Genomic DNA, 22086 nt, shown 5'->3' with positions numbered 1-22086 from the left:
TATCTGGCGTTCAGTTGTAATTCTAGGAGATGGCTAGGTCCCACCTGGAGGCTGGCAACCCTAGGCCTGGCAGCATCCTCTGGGTGACTTGATACCACTCAACTGGCATGCCTGAAGGAGGCCTGGCTGCTTGATGCTGTTCGGCAGCAGCATTGCCCCCCCCCCCCCCCCCCGCAATGGAAAGGCAGCATGGTGGAGCAATTAGAGTTTCAGAGCAGGCCGGATTCTCCATCTTGCAGTGGAAGCTCACTGGATGATTTTGGACCATGTGCTTCTAGCCTAAGCTACCTCACAGGGTTGTTGTGTGGATAAAAGAGAGAAGAACAGTATGCTGCTTTGGTCCCCACTGTGGAGAAAGCCAGGAGGGTGTGCATGAAGCAAACAAATAATCAGTGCAGCTGAAGACCTCGGGAGGCAGGTAATAAGGAGGTTGATGGAGGGCTGAGGAGGAGAGGTTGGGCAAGGAAGTGGGGCACCGCACGACAGGGCCAGTTTTCCTAAGCGGAGGCTTCTGCAGGGAGACGAGGGCAGATTGGCTGTTAGGTGGCAAGGAGATAGGGTTGCCATCTTCACATTAAGAAATTCCTGGAGATTTGGGTGTGGGGACTGAGGAAGAGGGATTTGAGAAGGGTAGAATGTCATGGACTGCACCCACCATAGCAGCCATTTTCACAGAGTGGGGGGAGGCAGGGGTTGCCAGTTTCTTTTTCTTCAATCCCAAGGGAACTTCCTGTTGCTAGCAAATAATATGAGGCTCTTGCTAGCAACAATAGATTTCCTTAGGGTTGAAGAAAAAGAAATAGGCATAGCTGTTCCGGGATTAATTTTATTAAGAGGATGACTTCTGGCCCTTGATAAAGACTTCATTTCATTTATCAAAACAACTGTTGGGCAGAGGAGACCTTGGAGAATTCATTCAAACACTTCTGGGCCTTGGAGACTTTGGAAAATATCATACAAGCACTTTTCAGTCTGTTGGGGTCTGGTGAAATTGATGGATCTTTGACATACTTTTACACACCTGAGAACTCCTTTTGGAAGACTTTACAGCCTCTTTGTATAGGTTTAGAGAGAGTGCCTTGTTATAGGTCACACTGTATATGTTTCCTATAGTTTTGTGAATGTATGTTTTGTACCTTTAAGCAAACTATTATCTTTATACTCTGTTCCCAGTGAGATGGGTTTTTTGCTTTCTGTGTCTTGCAGATACTGACCAAATGCCCTTCTTCCATAGTACAGGGGTTGATAGCTCTACTTCTCTGTCCTGTGCATAATTGCTCTGGAACCCATATCACATGATTAATTACTACGGTTCAGTTCTCTTTTGTTATTGCCATGGTATCCTCCCTTTATGTTGGGATATGCATAGCATTGTTATGTAGCTGGTTGACTCTGCTTGAATTTGGATGTTTTAGCATTTGAGACTGGCTGATGCTTTAAATAGTTCTTCGCACAATCCCCCCCCCCTCCAAAGTATACTGGGAATTCCCAATTGTGTCTCCAGTGCGGTGATCAGATTAGAATTTGGGTTGTGTTTCCTACAATCAGTTACTTTGGAAAGATGCTGTTAAGACATGGTTGAATTACTTTTGCTAGAACCTCCTAGTCAATTAGTATGTCTAAAGAGACAAAATTCATTTTTATCATCAAGTCTTAATGCTTCTATCAGTAAACAGTTCAAGCTAGAATTTTTGACAGGTGGCAATTTATTCAATTATTATTCTGATCACACAATTAATAGATTGAGCAAAGTTATTTTATTACAAGGTTGGTCTGGGCTGCTTACTGATTTGTACAGGAAATGTTGTCCTCTGTGTTATGGGTATATTTCCACTACTTATTCCATGGTTGCAAACTATTTGATCACTATGGAAAACCCGAAACATAGACTTTTAATCTTATTAGCAAGATGCATTTTGGCTCCAACAGTCAAATATATTGGAAGACTTAAAGCTTGTGGAGCAATAGAAACCGTGTCACACTCTCTCTCTCTTGGCTTGACTTCGCGAACGAAGATTTAAGAAGGGTGCAGTAGTCGTTGTCTGCTGCAGGCTCGCTGGTGGCTAACAAGACCAATGCGGGACAGGCAGGTCCGGCCACAGTGGCTGCAGGGAAAAGTCTGATTTGGGGTTGGTGCTGTAGCAGTGCGATTCTTCCTCAATCTCCTTTTGTCCTCAAGACCAGCTATGCGTGCGTTCTCAAAGGAAGAGACAGCCTGGTGGATGGTGTGCCTCCATGCTTTGCGATCTGAGGCTAGGTCAGATCACTGGTGATGGTTGATGCGACAGGTGCCAAGGGGTTTCTTCAAGGAGTCCTTGTACCTCTTCTTTGGTGCCCCTCTATTTCGATGGCCGGTGGAAAGTTCGCCATACAGAGCAATCTTGGGAAGGCGGTGGTTTTCCATCCTAGAAATATGCCCTGCCCAGCGCAGCTGCGTCTTCAACAGCAGTGCTTCTTTGCTTGTAACCTCCGCCCTCTTGAGGACTTCAGTGTTGGTCACAAAGTCACTCCAGTGGATGTTGAGGATGGTGCGAAGGCAGCGTTGATGAAAGCGCTCAAGGAGTCGCAGGTGATGTCGGTATAAACCCCACGATTCGGAGCCGTAGATGAGGGTTGTCATCACAACCGCTTTGTAAACATTGATCTTTGTGCCTTTTTTCAGATGCTTGTTGCTCCACACTCTTTTGTGCGGTCGGCCAAATGCACGGTTTGCCTTTGCCAGCCTGTTGTCAATCTCCTTGTCGATCTTGGCATCTGAGGAGATGATGCACCCAGGTAGCTGAACTGCTGGACTGTCTTCAGAACTGATTCACCCACAGTGATGCAGGGAGGGTGATAATCTTCCTGGGGTGCAGGCTGGTGGAGAACTTCTGTCTTCTTCAGACTAACTTCTAGGCCGAATAGCTTGGCAGCCTCTGCAAAGCAGGACGTCATATGCTGCAGAGCTGATACCGAGTGGGAGACGAGTGCAGCATCACTCCTTCTAATTCTAATGTTTTATTTATTATGGTGTGTTTTTTATGGTGTGTTTTTTATGGATTGCTGTTAGCCGCCCTGAGCCTGCCAAGGTGGGGGAGGGCGGGATATAAATGAAATTAATAAATAAATAAATAAATAAATCATCAGCAAACAGTAGCTCTCGGATGAGTTTTTTCATTGTCTTGGAGTGAGCCTTTAGTCGCCTCAGGTTGAACAGGCTGCCATCAGTGCGATAGCGGATGTAGACACCATCGTCATCATCTAGATCTACTGCGGCTCTTTGAAGCATCATGCTAAAGAAGATCGTAAAGAGAGTTGGCGCGAGAACGCAGCCTTGCTTTACACCTGTGCCTATTGGGAAGGGCTCCGAGAGGTCGTTGCAGTGTCTGACTTGGCCTCGCTGGTCTTCATGTAGCTGGATGATCATGCTGAGGAACCTTGGGGGACATCCTAAACGTTCCAAGATTTGCCACAGGCCTTTCCAGCTAACGGTATCGAAAGCTTTGGTAAGGTCGACAAAAGTCACATATAGACCCTTGTTCTGTTCCCTGCATTTCTCTTGGAGCTGCCTGAGAACAAATACTATGTCGGTGGTGCTCCTGTTAGCTCTGAAGCCGCACTGGCTCTCTGGGAGGAGTTCTTCTGCAATGGTGGGCACCAGTCTGTTCAGGAGTATTCTGGCAAGGATTTTGCCTGCGATGGAGAGCAGGGTTATCCCCCGGTAGTTGGAGCAGTCTGACTTTTCTCCTTTGTTCTTGTGTAGAGTGATGATGATTGCATCGCGAAAGTCCTGTGGTAGTTTGCCTTGTTCCCAGCAGGTGACAAGTACTTTGTGAAGTGTGCTATGTAGTACTGTGCCCCCATGCTTCCAGATCTCTGGTGGGATTCCATCAACTCCCGCTGCCTTGCCACTTTTCAGTTGCTTGATGGCTTTAACAGTCTCTTCTAGGGTGGGGATCTCATCCAACTCTGTTTTCACTGGTTGAAGTGGGGTGAGGTGGATTGCTGAATCTTGAACTATGCGGTTGGCACTGAAGAGAACCTGAAAATACTCCGACCACCGGTTCAGTATGGATGCCTTGTCTGTGAGGAGCACTTGGCCGTCTGCACTACGCAAGGGACTCTAAGCCTGATATGATGGGCCATATACTGCCTTCAGGGCTTCGTAGAACCCTCTTAAATCACCAGTGTCTGCACACAGCTGGGTTCTCTCTGCAAGCTTGGTCCACCACTCGTTCTGAATGTCTCGAAGCTTGCGCTGGAGGTTGCTACATGCAGTGCGAAAGATTGCTTTTTTCCCGAGACAGGAGGGCTCAGCAAGATGTGCTTGGTAGGCAGATCTCTTTTTCGCTAGTAATTCTTGGATCTCTTGATTGTTCTCGTCAAACCAGTCCTTGTTTTTCCTTGTGGAGAACCCGAGGACTTCTTCAGAGATCAACAGGATGGTAGTTTTTAGGTGTTCCCAGAGTGCTTCTGGAGAAGGGTCTGTGGGGCAACTGGGGTCCTCAATTCTTGACTGGAGTTTTGCCTGGAAGGCAGCTTTAACTTCGGCTGACTGAAGGCTGCCAACCTTAAGCTTCCTCCGAGGGATACCTCCTCTCCTGGATGTGGGTTTAAAGTGAAGACGGAGATTGCAGCGTACAAGACGATGATCCGTATGACATTCTGCACTGGGCATTACTCGGGTGTGTAAGACATCTCGAAGGTCTCTCTGGCGCACCAGAATGTAGTCGATAAGGTGGCAGTGCTTGGACCGTGGGTGCATCCAGGTTGTCTTCAGGCTGTTCTTCTGCTGAAAGATAGTGTTGGTGATGGTGAGCTGGTGCTCCGTGCAGAATTCTAGCAGGAGGCGCCCGTTATCATTGCAGTTGCCAATGCCGTGTTTGCCAAGTACTCCTTTCCAGGCTTCCGAGTCTTTACCTACTCTGGCATTGAAGTCGCCAAGGATGATCACCTTGTCCTCTGTAGGGGTCTTCCGTACGAGGTTGCGTAGATCAGCATAGAACTTGTTCTTTTCTGAAGGATCTGCTTGAAGGGTTGGGGCATACACACTGAAGAGTGTTGCATGCTGCTTGTTTTGAAGTGGGAGGCGCATGGACATGATGCGATCTGAGTGACCTGTTGGCAGGTTTTCGAGTTTGGAGGCAATGGAGTTCCTGACCATGAAGCCAACGCCAGAAAGGCGGCTCTCAGCCTTTGACTTACCCGACCAGTAGAGGGTATAGCCAGCGCCGTGTTCTTGAAGACTACCTTCCTCAGGGAAACGGACTTCACTGAGAGCTGCTATGTCAATATTCAACCTGAGAAGTTCGTGGGCAACTAGAGCAGAGCGTCGTTCAGGGCGACCACTGTCTACTGCGTCAAGCATGGTTCTGATGTTCCAACACGCAAGCTTAAGTCTTTGCACACTTTGTGAGGCAGGTGCATGCCTTTTCTTTGTTGTTATTTTTTGACCGCAAGTAAGGATGCCTGTTGACCGCAGCTAGCCAACTGGGGTGGGGGAGACAAGCTTTTTTTAGGCCACCTTTTCTAGGCCCCTCTCCGTGTGGAGCAAGCAGTGCTGTCCCTAGATAAGGCTGCTTGGTCGTTCAGGGTGCTGCCGAAAGATGCTTTCGTCTCCGGGTCAGCAACAGGTGACCAATACCCTGAACCACCTACATGCAGGATCGGGACTGCGGCTTCCAGTGGCATCTTCCACCTGCCGTTTCGCCCCTTGCCCATCGCTGCAGGACTTGGTGTGTTGTGGGTTGTGGATGTGGATATGCCCTTCAGGCCTGCGCAGAGGAATCTTTAGGTGAAGCACAGTGTGCGCGGTACTGGTTCCACCCTTTCACCTTGGGGTCATCTGCCATGGCCCAGTAAGCCGGGACAACGGCAGCGAGTCCTCCAGGTGGTAGGTGTTACATTAACGAGCTCTATCTGCCCGGGTTTGATGTTAGAGTTTTCCTTCTCTTGGCTGGCGAGGTTGGTGAGCCCAGCCTGCCCATCCGGTTATACCGCCGAACATTCGGTCGCACCATGACGTGGCAATCTCTGTGAGAAACGGGGGGGACCAGCGGGAAGGTGTTGCCATGGATGCAGTAATGCAGGAGAGGCCATTGCAGTGACCATCTGCCAGGCATAGCCGGACAGTGACCACGCGGCGTTCACTGCACCGGGAAGGAGAGGCTATGTATTGCGCATACACTTTCCCTGGGGGGGCAGGATACCCAACAGGGAGCCCACCCCTCCCCCCCCACACACACATTGTTACACTGCCTCTATCTGTGAAAGCCAGGTGTGTGGGCCCAAAAGGAAATTTAACTATGGGAGTTTGTTATCGCCCACCAAATCAAAAGAGAGAGGACGCAACCCAAAGCATTTCTAAAAGTGAATCTAATTCTCTGATCTCAGTCTTACTGGACCGTATATCCTCTCTGACATACAGAGCCACCCCACCTCCAACCCTTCCCTCCCTATCCTTCCGATATAACTTATATCCAGGAATCACCGTGTCCCACTGATTCTCCTCATTCCACCAAGTTTCTGAAATTCCCACAATGTCTATGTTTTCTCCCAACACTAAACATTCCAATTCACCAATTTTACTTCAAACACTTCTAGCATTTGCATACAAACATCTATAATTTCCCAGGCGAGCTAGGCCCGCCACCTTCCTCCTGCCGCCTCGAGACTCTGGCAGACAGTCCATATTGTTTGTCACCTTCACAGTGGACAACTCTGGTCCGTTACCCGGTAGAAAAATAGCAGCTAACCCTTCATCTCTTTGAGACGAGTCCTCCCGAACCAGAGACATTTCATCTCCTGTCGGCTTTCCCCCAAGATTTAGTTTAAAAACTGCTCTGCCACCTTTTTGATTTTAAGCGCCAGCAGCCTGGTTCCAACCGGGGACAAGTGGAGACTGTCTCTTTTGTACAGCTCCCGCTTGTTCCAGAAAGCATCCCAGTGCCTAACAAACTTAAACCCTTCCTCCTTACACCATCGTCTCATCCACACATTGAGACTTCTAATTTGTGCCTGTCTCTCCTGCCCTTCACGTGGAACAGGTAGCACTTCTGAGAAGGCTACCTTGGAGGTCCTGGCCTTAAGTCTCCCGCCTAGCAGCCTAAATTTTTCCTCCAGGACCTCACGACTGCATTTCCCCACATCATTGGTGCCAACATGCACCACGACCACAGGCTCCTCCCCAGCACTGTCTATCAGTCTATCTACTACACGCATAATGTCCGCTACCTTCGCACCAGGCAGGCAAGTCACCATACGGTCAATACGTGGTTTCGCCACCCAGCTGTCTACTTGCCTAAGGATCGAATCAACCCCCCCTCCCCCTGCCCAGGGATGGTTCCTTGGCGCGAAAGGATACCCGCTCACCAACCGAAGAAGAGGTCCCTTCTAAGGGCACATTCCCCTTGTCCTCAGCCCGGTGCCCTGTTCCCTCTCGACCCTCATGCTCTCTGGCAGCAACGGGGCTGCTACGTTCAGAGCGGGGCTCATCTAATACGCCCCCGAGAGTCTTCCCCAAGTGCCTAACTGACCGTCTCTGCTTCTCTAGGGCAGTCACCTCGGCCTCAAGGGTACGAACTTGTTCCCTGAGGACCAGGAGCTCCTTGCATCGAGCACAAAGCTTTATTTGAAACTATTCCTTCAGGCTAGCTTATACCCTTTTGGGGCTGGCACTGGTTTTGTGGAGGCTGATGTTTGTGGTTCATAAATTCTCCTCAGAAACTCCAGCACCACAGCTTTTGAACAGCAAACAGGTGGAGTCTACAGTCTTTTGTTCAAGTTCCAGTGCTTCACTTTTATTTCACTCTAGGCAGAGGTTACAGTGGGATAGCTTATGCAGTTTCTTTGCTGGTGGCTCTGAGAACACACCAAGTGATTCCATTTCTCCTGCTAATATCTCCTGTTGTTCCTAAGACTCTCTCAGTCTAGACTGCCAGGTGATCTCTAGACACCCTGAGAATTACCTCAGCTTTGCCTGACCTGTGAGACTGTCCTGGTCTCTACCCAGGTGCTTCGGCCAGCTGCCATTTCAGACTCTCCAGAGTCTTTCCTCCACCGGGTAAAAGCTTCCTCTGAGGGTGTGTGTGTGAGACTCTTTGAACACCAAGGATCTTTCCTGCTTGGAAAAGGAAAGGTCCCCTGTGCAAGCAACAGTCGTTTCCGACCCTGGGGTGACATTGCTTTCACAGTGTTTTCACGGCAGACTTTTTACAGGGTGGTTTGCCATTGCCTTCCCCAGTCATCTATGCTTTTCCCCCCAGCAAGCTGGGGACTCATTTAACCCACCTCAGAAGGATGAAAGGCTGAGTCAACCTCAAGCCGGCTACCTGAACCAGCTTCTGCTGGGATCGAACTCAGGTTATGAGCAGAGAGCTCTGACTGCAGTATTGCAACTTTAACACTCTGTGCCACGGGGCTCTTTTTGTTTTATTTAACTATCCTCCATCTCTCTAGAGGTAACCAGCAGAATTTGGTCTCTAACAAGAATTTCCCCTCCAACTGGCTGCTTCTTCACAGATCTGCTCTCTCGGTCGGCACACTCTGACCCACCCTCTCAACTAGCCGTCACACTGCCTCCTTCCCCGCCCCCCTCCCCAACCCATAACCCATTCCTGAGAATTCCCAGCTCTTAGTTATGGGGCCAGCAGCTCTCTTGATTCCTTGCTGCCTTGCAGTCCATCACAACCCCAAGATGGCTTTAGCCTTTTTTGTCACTACATCACATCTACTGCTCATATTTAACTTACGGTTCCCCCATCCCCCAAGACCTTGTTTACACATGCTGCTACCCACAAGTGTACCCCCTGTCCAGTATGCATGTCCCTCACTTTTGCTACCCAGGTGTAGAACTGTGCACATACTCTTGTTGAATTGCATCTTGTTCATTTCCACTCACATTTCCACTGTGTTCAGATCTCCTTGAAATCTACCGGTATGCTGCTTCTCCTCCAACTTGGTGTTACCTGCAGATTGAATGAGTAGTCACTCTACCCACCCCCCTCCAGATCATTTATAAAAATATTGAAAAGTATTGGGCCTGGAATTGAGCCCTGTGGCACCCCGCTGGATACATCCTTCCAGTCTCATAAGATGCCACTGACAGCTACTTCTAGGGTGTGGTTCTCTTATCAGTTCCCTCTCCACCTAAAATGTCCTAGAGTCCAGTCTGCAGTTTCCCATCAGAACATCTTGGGGAGCCTTGTTAAAAGCTTTACTGAAATCCAGGTAAACAAGGTTCTGTAGGAGAGGTGTTCAGAGTAATTTCAGAGGAGGCCTGGGAGGGAGTGTGCCGGGGAGAGAGGTCAGGGGTCTGCTGTTCAAACAAAGGCACAGATCATTTTTGGCTCACGTAAGCACCAGTCTTACGTCAGGTAGATCTTTATGGCCTTAGAACTGCATAACCAGCCACAGTGTGAACATGGGGGTCCCTCATCCCTGTACAGCTGAGCTCTGATGTCCAGAATTGATGTCAGCTCACCATCGAACATGTTGTTTCTGAGCTTTATCAGTCTGAATATTCACCACTTGTGTCACTAACAAAACTTTGCAAATGCTTCCTTGATTGTGGGGTCTGGGCTTACCTGGTGCAACTGCACCACTGGTTGCTCATGACTGCATTGGTTCCTACAATCCGGGGAATGGCTCATAGATGGCGCTGCCAGTTTAAAGCAGAGTACGTATCTGAAACAGTTTTGCCTGACTTACCATTGACTGTGGGTGTGTGTGTCACTGCCTGTCTATTTGAAAGGATATTGCTCATACTTTAACCTGCCGAATGTTGTGAGGACTGCTAGCAATTTATCTGACCAATACTGTTCTAATACCTTTTTCTCATCTCTGCTTGAATCATTTGTGGTATATATGAGCAGCCTTCGGAATACAGTTACTACCTTGGCTCAGGATCTCGGACTTCTTCTAGAGCTAGTTCTGCTCGTGCGAGTCCAGTGGTGAGCATCTCTTTCCTTCTCCTCTTTGACCCGTTGTGCGTGTCTGTCTGTCTGTCTGACTGTGTCTCTCTCTCTCTCTTTCTCAGCTTATCTATACAAGGCTGCTGTACACTGCTTATTGAATTCAGATTAAAAGACAAGGTTAAAGTTAACTGACCTTTGCAAGCTAATGGATCATTAGACTGTTAACACTTTCCCCAGTTTCACAGGAGGCTCCGCTCCTTGTGGACGTTGTGTCATTATTCCATGATATAAGAGGCCGGCCTCTGCTACACATGCCTGTCAGCTTTGCATTCCTTGTAATTCCCTAAAGGCAAACTGGAAGATCTGTGATTGGTCTCCTGTTTTCAAATACTAAAAGTGTTGTGTGACTTGAATCAGGGCAGATAATGGTACTCAGGTGGGGTGGGGGACCAGAATGTGTGTTTGGCTTTCACCTGTGCTGATTTCCTGATCTGAATTTCCTCCTTTCAAAAACAAAGCCCTATCAGTTCCCCCCAAAGTTATAGGCCAGTGTGGAACAAAGGTATTAGAAACAAAGCAAAGACACCTCTTCTTCCACATTCTTCTCTCTGTCTAGTTTCCTCTGGGGCTATAATAGGAACTGCTTCAGGAGAAGTTTGCTTCTGTTGGTCCTTCCTGATTTTTTTCCTGGTGGGGAATGAAAAAAGGGAGAGTCAGTGAGGACCTAGAAATCACCATGGTGATCTATCTCAGTGGAAGAGACATTCTGGGGAGGGGTCGTAGCGCAGTGGTAGAGTATCCTTAGTATCACCAGCCTGGGGGGCAGGGTAGAGGGAAGACGAGGAAGAGCTGTGCCAGAGACCCTGAAGGACTGCTGTGAGGCAGGGCAAGCAACCGAGACCTTGTAGACCAGGGGGGCTTTTGCCCAGCAGAAGGCAGATGATCTACAGGTGACCTTGAGGACTGCTGTGAGGCAGGGCAGGCAACCCAGACCTTGTAGACCAGTGGGAATTTTGCCCAGCAGAAGGCAGATGATCTGCAGGTGACCTTGAGGACTGCTGTGAGGCAGGGCAGGCAACCTGGACCTTGTAGACCAGGGGGGCTTTTCCTCACCTGAAGGCAGATGATCTACAGGTGATCCTGAAGGACTGCTGTGAGGCAGGGCAGGCAACCCAGACCTTGTAGACAAGGGGGGCTTCTGCCCAGCAGAAATCAGATGATCTACAGGTGACCTTGAGGACTGCTGTGAGGCAGGGCAGGCAACCCAGACCTTGTAGACCAGTGGGGCTTTTGCCCGGCAGAAGGCAGATGATCTGCAGGTGACCTTGAGGACTGCTGTGAGGCAGGGCAGGCAACCTGGACCTTGTAGACCAGGGGGGCTTTTCCTCACCTGAAGGCAGATGATCTACAGGTGATCCTGAAGGACTGCTGTGAGGCAGGGCAGGCAACCCGGACCTTGTAGACCAGGGGGGCTTCTGCCCAGCAGAAGTCAGATGATCTACAGGTGACCTTGAGGACTGCTGTGAGGCAGGGCAGGCAACCCGGACCTTGTAGACCAGGGGGGGCTTCTGCCCAGCAGAAGGCAGATGATCTACAGGTGACCTTGAGGACTGCTGTGAGGCAGGGCAGGCAACCCAGACCTTGTAGACCAGTGGGGCTTTTGCCCAGCAGAAGGCAGATGATCTAAAGGTGATCCTGAAGGACTGCTGTGAGGCAGGGCAGGCAACCCAGACCTTGTAGGCCAGTGGGGCTTCTGCCCAGCAGAAGGCAGATGATCTACAGGTGACCTTGAGGACTGCTGTGAGGCAGGGCAGGCAACCCAGATCTTGTAGACCAGTGGGGCTTCTGCCCAGCAGAAGGCAGATGATCTACAGGTGACCTTGAGGACTGCTGTGAGGCAGGGCAGGCAACCCAGACCTTGTAGACCAGTGGGGCTTCTGCCCAGCAGAAGGCAGATGATCTACAGGTGACCTTGAGGACTGCTGTGAGGCAGGGCAGGCAACCCAGACCTTGTAGACCAGTGGGGCTTTTGCCCAGCAGAAGGCAGATGATCTACAGGTGACCTTGAGGACTGCTGTGAGGCAGGGCAGGCAACCCTGACCTTGTAGACCAGGGGGGCTTCTGCCCAGCAGAAGGCAGATGATCTACAGGTGACCTTGAGGACTGCTGTGAGGCAGGGCAGGCAACCCAGACCTTGTAGACCAGTGGGGCTTTTGCCCAGCAGAAGGCAGATGATCTACAGGTGACCTTGAGGACTGCTGTGAGGCAGGGCAGGCAACCCGGACCTTGTAGACCAGTGGGGCTTTTGCCCAGCAGAAATCAGATGATCTACAGGTGACCTTGAGGACTGCTGTGAGGCAGGGCAGGCAACCCAGACCTTGTAGACCAGGGTGGCTTTTGCCCAGCAGAAGGCAGATGATCTACAGGTGACCTTGAGGACTGCTGTGAGGCAGGGCAGGCAACCCGGACCTTGTAGACCAGGGGGGCTTCTGCCCAGCAGAAGTCAGATGATCTACAGGTGACCTTGAGGACTGCTGTGAGGCAGGGCAGGCAACCCAGACCTTGTAGACCAGTGGGGCTTTTGCCCAGCAGAAGGCAGATGATCTACAGGTGATCCTGAAGGACTGCTGTGAGGCAGGGCAGGCAACCCGGACCTCCGTAAAGCAGTGGGTCTTTTGCTCAGCAGAAGGCAGATTATCTTCAGGTGATTCCTGTTGAAGAATCCTGAGCATCCTGGATAGGAGAGCCGCTGTGCAAAAGGTATTGGCATTGAAGGGGGAAGCACCAGAATTAGAAGTAGGATGTGGGAATGAAAGAGATTGGCCGGGGCTGACAAGAGAGGTGCTGCAGGACAATCTCCTTGCTTCGGAGGGGGCAGCGCAGCATGTAAGAAGTGCCCTAAGCACACAAAGTTGCAAAGTGTCATCACGACACCCAACTCAGAGGCTGACTGTTCTCTCCTCTGAATAAGTGAAACTTCTCTTTCAAAAACAAAGACTGCAAAATTTATACTGGATTATCAGGTTACAGTTTGTAATAGCACTGTTATCCTTTTGATACCTTTTGTGATACTCTGAAAGTTAGCTTTCTATTTACTGTGTGGTGTTGTGCATAAATTGCTAGTTCTTATTTTAGTCGTGTGGACCATTTTTTCACTGTCTTGATTTATATGCTTTATAATTCAGATATTTAGCTGAATGAAATTATGCATGGCTACATCTGCCAGCAAGGTGGGAGTAGCAAGAGGTTGGTCTGGACATTACTTCACTTTTTTGAGAATGGCAGTTGTGGTTAGAGGAAAGAAACAGGGAAGCTTCAAGGCATCACACCATGTGGCAGCCGGTTGTGTGTGTGTGTGTGCTTCACTCAGGCGTTATTACAAGTCATTGTGCGGAAACCTTTGAAAACATGGCTAGGGAAGAGGACAAGTGGACAGAGCCAAGATTAAACTGGAGGCTGCAGCTGGAATGGAGCATCTTGGTCTCCCTTTCTGTCTACAGTGTGTGTCTCTAAGGGTTAAGCTGAACAGTCAGTTCATAGCATTTCTGTCTGACAGTCAAAGAATGTAAATATAAGTTTCTGAAGACATTTTATTCTTTTCTTCAAAATTTGTACACTGCCTGGCTCATCTGCTCCGGCTTATTGTTAACAATAAAAACAATGATGCCAGTTGTGCAAAGTCCTTATTTGCAGTGGAAATGGGGGTTGGTTCACTGGTCTCCATCTCAAGCTGCTGGCCCTCAGCAAGGACTTGGGCTCTCTCCACACTGCTTTCCCTTTCTCTTTAATCTCCGCTGCTGCAAACAGCACGATGATGTCAGGTGCTGCCCAGTGGCCTGAAATCCTGAGCCAAATTCTTTCTGGCTGTAGAGGTTCTGCCCACAAGGCAGGCAGGCCGGCCTCTTCTGCCTCTTGTCTGTGCTCTGTGGACATGTGGGTGCAGAGACCAGAGGACTCAAATGTCAGGAAAACAGTTTAAGCACATCTGAATGCAAGTGCTGCACTGCGTTGGAGCAACAGCCCCTGAGTGTCAGAGGGAGGGAGATGGATAAACACATCCTTTGCCCCTAAGAGAGGCAGGTAAATCTACTTAGATATTCTGGAAGGATTGTCTGAGGTTGAGGCCATCCCAGTTACTTTCCCCATCTAGCTCTTTGCTCCCTTCAGAGGGTGTCTGTCCGGAATGGCCGCTTCTAAAGGCTTGGTGAATTCCCATCATTCTTCAAGGTGGATGGCAACTCCCTTGAGTGACCCCTGGGCCAGCCTCTTCCCCCACAGGATGCCAACAACACCCTTCCGCTTTGGGAATTCACCAGACTGGTGGCTTTTGTGATGGGCGGGCCTGCCTCTCTCCTGTGACTTACTAAGCTCACCTTCATTCGGAAGCCCCCAGACGAGCGGCATTGACCAAGGGCCTGCCTGCCTTCCTGCCGTAGGGCTCTTGGAGCTTAACCCCTTAGCATTTAAGGAGTAAAAGCCACATTAACAGTCAAAGTGGAAAGTTCTTACATTAAATGTTATATCTTCATACCAGTAAGAACAAATGAAAACAAAATAATTATCTATAAAACATTACCAATAAAAACAAACCAAAAACTCTTCTGATTTAATTTCAACCTGTTGGTTCTGTTCTGACCTCCTGGAGCCACAGAAAACATCTCCGCACCATCCTCTATAGGACAGCCCTTCAAGCACTTGAAGACGGTGATCAGATCACCTCTCATTTGTCTCCTCTCCAGGCTAAACGTGCCCAGCTCCTTCAGACTTTCCTTGTAGGACTTGGTCTCCAGACCCCTCACCATCTTTGTTGCCCTCCTCTGGATGCATTCCAGCTTGACTGTGCTATAGTCAAATGTAGGCTCACTCACAATTTTAATGCTACTAGTCCCCCCCCCCCCCCCCACACACACACAAGGTTGAATTTTTGCTCACAATGCTGTGGAGCACAGAGGGAACATTGGTCAGCACCACAGTTTGGGGACCTGTGTGTTCCCTCCTGTGCCTCTCGCACTTTCTTGGCTGGCAGCTTCTGTCTAGGAGAGTGATGGGCCTCTAGAGGCTCACCCCCCACCCCAGCTAGTGGGCCTTGGCTTGGTCAGAGAAGCCATATATGGAACACTTGCTTTGCACTTGGCAGCAGTCTCCCCCAAAGGAGGGAGGGAGGAGCACCATTGCTCTTGCCTCTTTCTCTTTTCCCAGGCCTCCTGTCCCAGTTCAGCCTGCCCCCCCACCTGCCTAATTGGACTGAACTCTTTTAATTCTGAATTAAACAAAAAAGGGCACACCTAAATGTGGAAGAGTGACAGAAAATGGCCATTTGTTAATATGCAAGAGAGAGAGAGAGAGATGACCTTTATTTGCATTAATGTGAGAATACAGTATACTTTAAAACCAACAGTAACACTATAAAATATAATAAAACCTTAAAAATCAGCAAAAGTTAAATGACATAAAATAGCTGTGGGCTATGCATGAGTAAAAGCCTCTCTGATTTGGATCGCAACCTGTAAAAAGCACGCAACATGAGTAGTGACAAAGTTGTGTTTCCCGTGGAGTAAAAAGCATTGTCAGAAAGGCCTTGATGGTCGGAGAGCAGTGCACCTAGGTATCTTGCTCGTGGACTGCTATAGAAAGAGCAGTCCAGAAGAACATGAGGGACCGTTTCGATGACTCCTTGGCTACAAGGGCATCGTCTATGCAAGAGCATATTGTGGTCATTCTTGAGCTGACTGCCTGGTAAGAGAGCCAGTTTGGTGTAGTGGTTAAGTGTACGGACTCTTATCTGGGAGAACCGGGTTTGATTCCCCATTCCTCCACTTGCACCTGCTGGCATGGCCTTGGGTCAGCCATAGCTCTGGCAGAGGTTGTCCTTGAAAGGGCAGCTGCTATGAGAGCCCTCTCAGCCCCACCCACCTCACAGGGTGTCTGTTGTGGGGGAGGAAGGGAAAGGAGATTGTGAGCCGCTCTGAAACTCTTTGGAGTGGAGGGTGGGATATAAATCCAATATCTTCATCTTCTTAAATACATCGCTCCACAAAGCTAATGGAGACAGGCGCAGTGGGGTTAAGGAGGAGATACGATGCTTGCCGGAAAGGGAAATGGTTCCTCCTACTGCCACCTAACTGTGGTTTCTTCTTTCATACCCAGGTGGAAGAGCGGCCAGACAAAGACTTTGAGCGGGTAAGAGAGAATGCAGAGATGTCTGTCTGTTGACTGGAGTGGTTTGCAGGGATCATCTATTCCTCCGGTCTTCTTCCACTTTCTGGGTTCCATTCAAGTGGCTGCCGTTGGCCTTCCAAGCCCTGAAGAACAGCTTGGGGCCAGCATGCCTTCTCCCCTAGGAACCTGCACTTACACCCAGTCATCATCTCTGGGGGTCTGACCTCAGGGTCCCGCAGGGGTCTGAGGCCCTACGATGGCTGGCAACCCAAGGACGAGCACTCTCAGTGGGGGTTCCAGAAATCTGCAATCCTCCCCTCCCCGCAAGATCCTTCTGACTCCCTCTGACCTTGTCCTCCCCCAGCTGGCAAAGACTTTTTAGTTTCTTTAGGTGGACCCCCTCCCCGTAAATTCTCACTGGCCCCTCCCCCATAGCTGTAGATGTGTTTTTGTGGGTATGTTTCTAGTGCAGTCAGATATTTATATATACATTTTAAGTGTTATTTTACTGTTTTAATATAGAGGATGTAGTATAAAACATTTGCAGACAATCCAGTCCCAGATCATTACGACAGCCTTCTTAAAATGTGAAGTCTGTGAGATCCATTCAGCAGACAGAATTTCATCTAGCCTCCATTCAACAATTATATTGGGAATCAGAAGAAAAAGCAGGTGAAATGCTAGCATATTGCTTGAAATAAGTTCAAAAATGGAATGTTATCCTTAGCACAAGCAACACTATGCACGAAGACATAGGGAATTAATGACTTATTTGTATATCACCATAAAAATGGTATTCAGGAGATGCCAGTGTTGAAGCAGATGAAATGTAAAATTTTGGGGAAAGTATCCCAATGAATTTCAAAAGAAGAGGCATCAGAGAAAACAATTAAAATGATGGAATTTGGTTGTCCACATGGGCCCAATGACTATCCAGACAGATGGTACTGATGCTACTAGCAGCATAAGCCCTGATATTAAACAATCTGACAAGTAACAAGAGGGAAAGAATAGAACTTCCCCCTAAGTATGTAGGAAGCAAATACTCTCATTGAAACGTGAGAATTACCACCATATGGCTGCCAAAATGATCCGTACAACATTGGCAAATCATTTCAGTGCTTGTCTTTTGCTCCCTTCGCAAGTAGGCTTTGTGCTTTTGAGGCCGAGTTCAGATCGGTCAGCCAGCGCTGGCTCACAGAGGGAGGGAGGGAGGAGTCCATTCCACTGCATGGAGGCAGAGAAGGCCTTGGACAGAATTCTTTTTTGGGGGGACGGGGGGGAGTTCTACACTTTGTGCTAGAAATTTATTTCTATTTGTATCCCACCCTCCCTGCGAACAGGTTCGGGGTGGCTAACAGCATATTAACATCCTAAAATACAATCATCTATTATAAAACAATATTAGTATAAAACATTAAGCAATTGATAAAACCATAGTATGTTACTTCATGAAGGGCTGCTTTGCTGGAATTCAGGGGCATCCAGCAAAAATGAGGAGAACTGATTCAGAAGAAGAAGAAATACTTCTTTGCACTGTTCATACTTAAGTTGTGGCACTCACTGCCACAAGACATAGTTGTGGCCATCAGCTCAGATGTTTTTAAAGGGGGATGAGATAACTTCAGGGAGGATAGGTCCCTCGGTGGCTACAAGATGCTCTGACGAAAGGTCGTGTTCCCCAAGTACGAAAAGGGGGGCAGCAGTGGGAATGTGGCCTCTGTGCTGTGATTGAAGGAGGGCCTTTTGAGGACATCTAGTTGGGATGTTTGAGAAATGGGGTCGCAGACTAAGTGAAGTGTCCATCACTTATCCAAGACTGACTGACATTCCTAGGATTGTCCTGCCAGGATTTCACCATTGCACAGAGGGAATGTTTCAGCCCCACTCTTGTCATTTCCTTTTCATTTGATTTGATTTATATCCCGCCCCACCCCACCGAAGCGGGCTCAGAGCGGCAGCAGCAGCAGGGGATGAGGATCATATTTAGGGGGATGGGAGCTTCTGTCAGCTTGAGAGGAAGGGCAAATAGATGTAGATTGAAAAGATCAGGGGCCCAAATGCCTCTCTGTTGGATGCATTTTGTTACTGGAATTGGACTGGAATAGTTTCCAGTGGCAGGACATCAAACCTTAGCAGAGGATGTAGAGTACAAGGATGTGATCAGAAATAGTCGTCTTGGTGTTCAGTTTGTTCCAGAGATGCAGGAGAGAGATCAGGTCAAATGCAGCACGCAGATCAAAAAAACTTTCTATGGCGGCTTCCTCCGAAGAGAGCTGTGCTTCTCTGCCAAGAGAGAAAGAAAGAAAGCGTGTGGGCATGTTGAAGCATAGGCAACCCCTCCTGGAAAGGGATTTGTTCTGGTCCTGTGACAGAAGGATTTGTCATCCATTCACAAAGTTTAGATTTGAGATGAACACTGTGCAGTGTTCCTGGAATTGAGAGTAAACTGATGGGGCGATAATTAGCTAGTAGTAGATCAAGTGCTCTTTTCTGATGAATGGGAACAATTATAGCCTTATGCCATAAATCTGGGATTTTGCCAGAATTATCAGTGGTGCAGTAAACACAGCACAACAGCTAAAACTGGAGCCCACCAAGCAGTGTTCAACTGAAGAGCTGAGCAGGGACCCAGTAAGGACAGGGCATTTCTCAGCCGTTCCCAGTCTTGACAGGGTGAAGGTGAAGATCCCGGTGGTGACAGGATCCCAGTGTTCCAAATGGACAAGATTTGTGATGAGAGGAGGGCCTTCAAGCAAAGAGATTTGGGTATTTCTCCTAGTCCATAAGGGGTACTGAACCAGTAGAAGCAGAATGGCTTCTACTACTGTGGTTTTCCAGATGCCAAAATGTGTGTGAATCCCACTGACAGATCCTTTTCTTTAACCCAACTATATTTAGTAAGTTGTTGTTTGGTCTGTAAATATCACAGAAGAATTATTATTATTATTTTTATTATTTATTACTTTACATTTCTATCCCGCCCTCCCGCAAGCGGACTCAGGGCGGCTTACAACATCATAAAAACAATCAATTCAATAAAACATATAAAACCATAATTTACTTATCACTTTTAAAACTATTAGAATGAGATGAGAATTTGTTCTGTGAAGGCTGGATAACAGCTGGGATTTCATTCTCTTCAGTATTTTACAGAATCTGTCATGGCAGAGAAGTCCATAGTCCTTTTCTAACAAGTGAAGTAGGGACTGTAAAGAATGGTTGCAATGGAAGAAATTTTTTAGGATGCATTCTAGCAGTCCTATTCCTTATGTCCTTCCACACTGGATTGACAGGAATCACTTCATCAATTTAGGGGACCATTCCCTGGCCCTAACCCTAGAAAAAACGTCTTCCCATGTCACTTTTAATCCCAGGTTCAGTTCCTGCTGTAGAGGTGAATGATGGCTATCATAGGGATTTCACAACACAAATGAACAAATGCAGTCAGAGATGGAGAATGAAGCCAGGAAAACGATCAGAGTGTACCCTCTGGTGGAAATATAGGTAAAGGCCCCTGCCTTATCAAATCTAGCATCTCCATTTACAAGTATTAGTCCTAGCTAGTGGGTCAAAAAGGGGCACTGGAGTTCAACACTTTATCTTTTGAAAAGGTGTGGACCAAGGAAAGAACAGAGAAAACATTGGTCCAGAGAGCAGGAATTGTTTGGGACTGTGAGAGAATCTTTTTTTTCACCGGGTTGATCCTGTATCAGAGAACTCACTTAAATAGACCTGGTTAATGTAGACGGGGAAGTTCTGGAGGTCAGCCATGGTGAGGGCCAAGTTCAGGCAGGGCGGTCCCAGCCCAAGATTGGCTTCTTGCTGGTGCTGATTCACACTGAGTTATTGTTGTTTATGTGAAAATAAATTAGTAAAACTTGTTTCTTAGTTCAGCTGCTTTCTTAAAAGTTTGGAAACAAATGGCACGTTTTCAATGCCTTGTTTAATGACTGTGACCTAACACCATGTACTTCCAGGGGGTTCGCACTGTGTCAAGTTTGTCAGCAGCTACCTTGGCCTCCCTGGGCGGAAGCTCTTCACGGCGGGGCAGTGGAGACACCTCCATTTCCATTGACACGGAAGCATCGATTAGAGAAATCAAGGTAAGATGCTGGTTAGAAGTGGACGCTAATAAGACCACTGTACCATAGAGCAGCAAGGTCTGAACACAGCTCTTTCAACATTACAAGCAGGTTGGGACAAAAACTCCCCACTTGAGGAATAGACTAATGGGGTCTGGACTTGCTAAGACCGGGAGGGGAAAAGATCTTGGGGTGGTAGTGGGTCACTCAATCAAAATGTCAGCCCTGTGTGCTGTAGTGGGGGAAAAGACAAAAGGGTTATTAGGAAAGGGACTGGGAATAAAATGACTGATATTGTAATGCCCTGTATAAATCTGTGGTGTGGCCTCATTTGGAATACTGTGCACAGTTTGGTGTAGTGGTTAAGTGCGTGGACTCTTACCTGGGAGAACCAGGTTTGATTCCCCACTCCTCCACTTGTTCCAGCTGGAATGGCCTTGGGTCAGCCATAGCTCTGGCAGAGGTTGTCGTTGAAAGGGCAGCTGCTGTGAGAGCCCTCTCAGCCCCCACCTACCTCACAGAGTGTCTGCTGTGGCGGGGGGCATGGTAAAGGAGACTGTGAGCCACTCTGAGATTCGGAGTGGAGGACAGGATATAAATCCAATATCATCATCATCTTCTGCAGTTCTGTTCACCATATCTCCAGAAGGCCATTGCAGAGCTGGGAAAAGTCCAGAGGAGGGAGGGCAACCCAGATGATGAGGGGGTTGGAGCCCCTTCCCTAGGAGAGAAGGCTGAAGAGTCCCCTTCTGAGACTTTTCAGTCTGGAAAAGAGACAACTAAGGGGGAACATTACAGATGTGTCTAGAATTATGCATGGGTTGGAAAGAGTTGACCAAGAGAAATTTTTCTTCCTCTCCCAAAATTCTAGAACTTGTGGGCATCCAGTGAAGCTGATGGGGAGGAGGTTCAGGATGGACAAAAGGAAACACTTCTTTACACAGAGAATGATTAAAATGTGGAATTTGCCACCAGCTAGTGATGGCCACAGGAATAAACAGCTTTAAAAAGGAGAATAGATAGATTCATGGAGGATGTTAGTGGCTGCTAGCCATGGTGACTGAGGGGAATCTCCACATTCAGAGGCACTAAGCCTCTGAATCCCAGAGCCAGGTGACAGCATCAGAGGAAGGCCTCGGCCTCTGTGCCCTGTTTTTGGCTCTCCAGAGGAACTGGCTGGCCACTGTGTGAGACAGGAGGCTGGACTAGATGGACCCTCCCTGGTCTGACCCAGCAGGGCTCTTCTGATGTTCTTCTCAGGGGAAGGCCTCGGCCTCTCTGCCCTGTTTTTGGCTCTCCAGAGGAACTGGCTGGCCACTGTGTGAGATAGGAGGCTGGACTAGATGGACCCTCCCTGGTCTGACCCAGCAGGGCTCTTCTGATGTTCTTCTCAGGAGAAGGCCTCGACCTCTCTGATCTGTCGTTGGCCTTCCGGAGGAACTGCTTGGCCACTGTGTGGGACAGGAGGCTGGAATAGATGGACTGTTGGTCTCATCCAGTAGGGCTCTTTTAATGTCCTTTTAGATAGAGCCATGGAGGAGAGGTCTGTCAGTAGCTAGTAGCCCTGGTGACTGTGGGGGACCGCCATATGCATAGGCACTAACCTTCTGAATCCCAGAGCCAGGAAGCAAAATCAGGGAAAAGGCCTCAGCCTCTCTGCCCTGTTGTTGGCCCTCCAGAGGAACTGGCTGGCCCCTGTGGGAGACAGGAGGCTGGACTCAGCCTCTGTGCCCTGTTGTTGTCCCTCCAGAGGAACTGGTTGGCCCCTTTGTGAGACAGGAGGCTGGACTAGATGGACCCTCAGTGGTCTGAACCAACAGGGCTCCTCTGATGTTCTTCTCAGGGGAAGGCCTCGGCCTCTCTGCCCTGTTGTTAGCCCTCCAGAGGAATTGGTTGGCCTCTGTGTGAGACAGGAGGTTGGACTACATGGACGCTCCCTGGTCTGACCC

At 48.7% G+C, this 22086-nt stretch overlaps 1 protein-coding gene across 1 annotated transcript in view; it reads left to right on the top strand.

The window, feature by feature from the left end:
* LRRFIP1 (LRR binding FLII interacting protein 1) overlaps positions 1 to 22086 on the top strand; it is a 104029-nt gene that overhangs the window by 32505 nt on the left and 49438 nt on the right. Inside the window, exons 7-9 of the mRNA XM_060257070.1 lie at positions 9852 to 9929; positions 16041 to 16073; positions 20033 to 20158. Coding sequence (XP_060113053.1) covers positions 9852 to 9929; positions 16041 to 16073; positions 20033 to 20158 — 237 coding nt within the window. The remainder of the gene's footprint in view (positions 1 to 9851; positions 9930 to 16040; positions 16074 to 20032; positions 20159 to 22086) is intronic.

The sequence above is a fragment of the Heteronotia binoei genome, chromosome 16, assembly GCF_032191835.1.
Source record: "Heteronotia binoei isolate CCM8104 ecotype False Entrance Well chromosome 16, APGP_CSIRO_Hbin_v1, whole genome shotgun sequence".
NCBI lineage: Eukaryota > Metazoa > Chordata > Lepidosauria > Squamata > Gekkonidae > Heteronotia > Heteronotia binoei.
The sequence above is the reverse complement of the archived record's forward strand: the minus strand, read 5'-3'. Positions and strand labels throughout refer to the sequence as shown.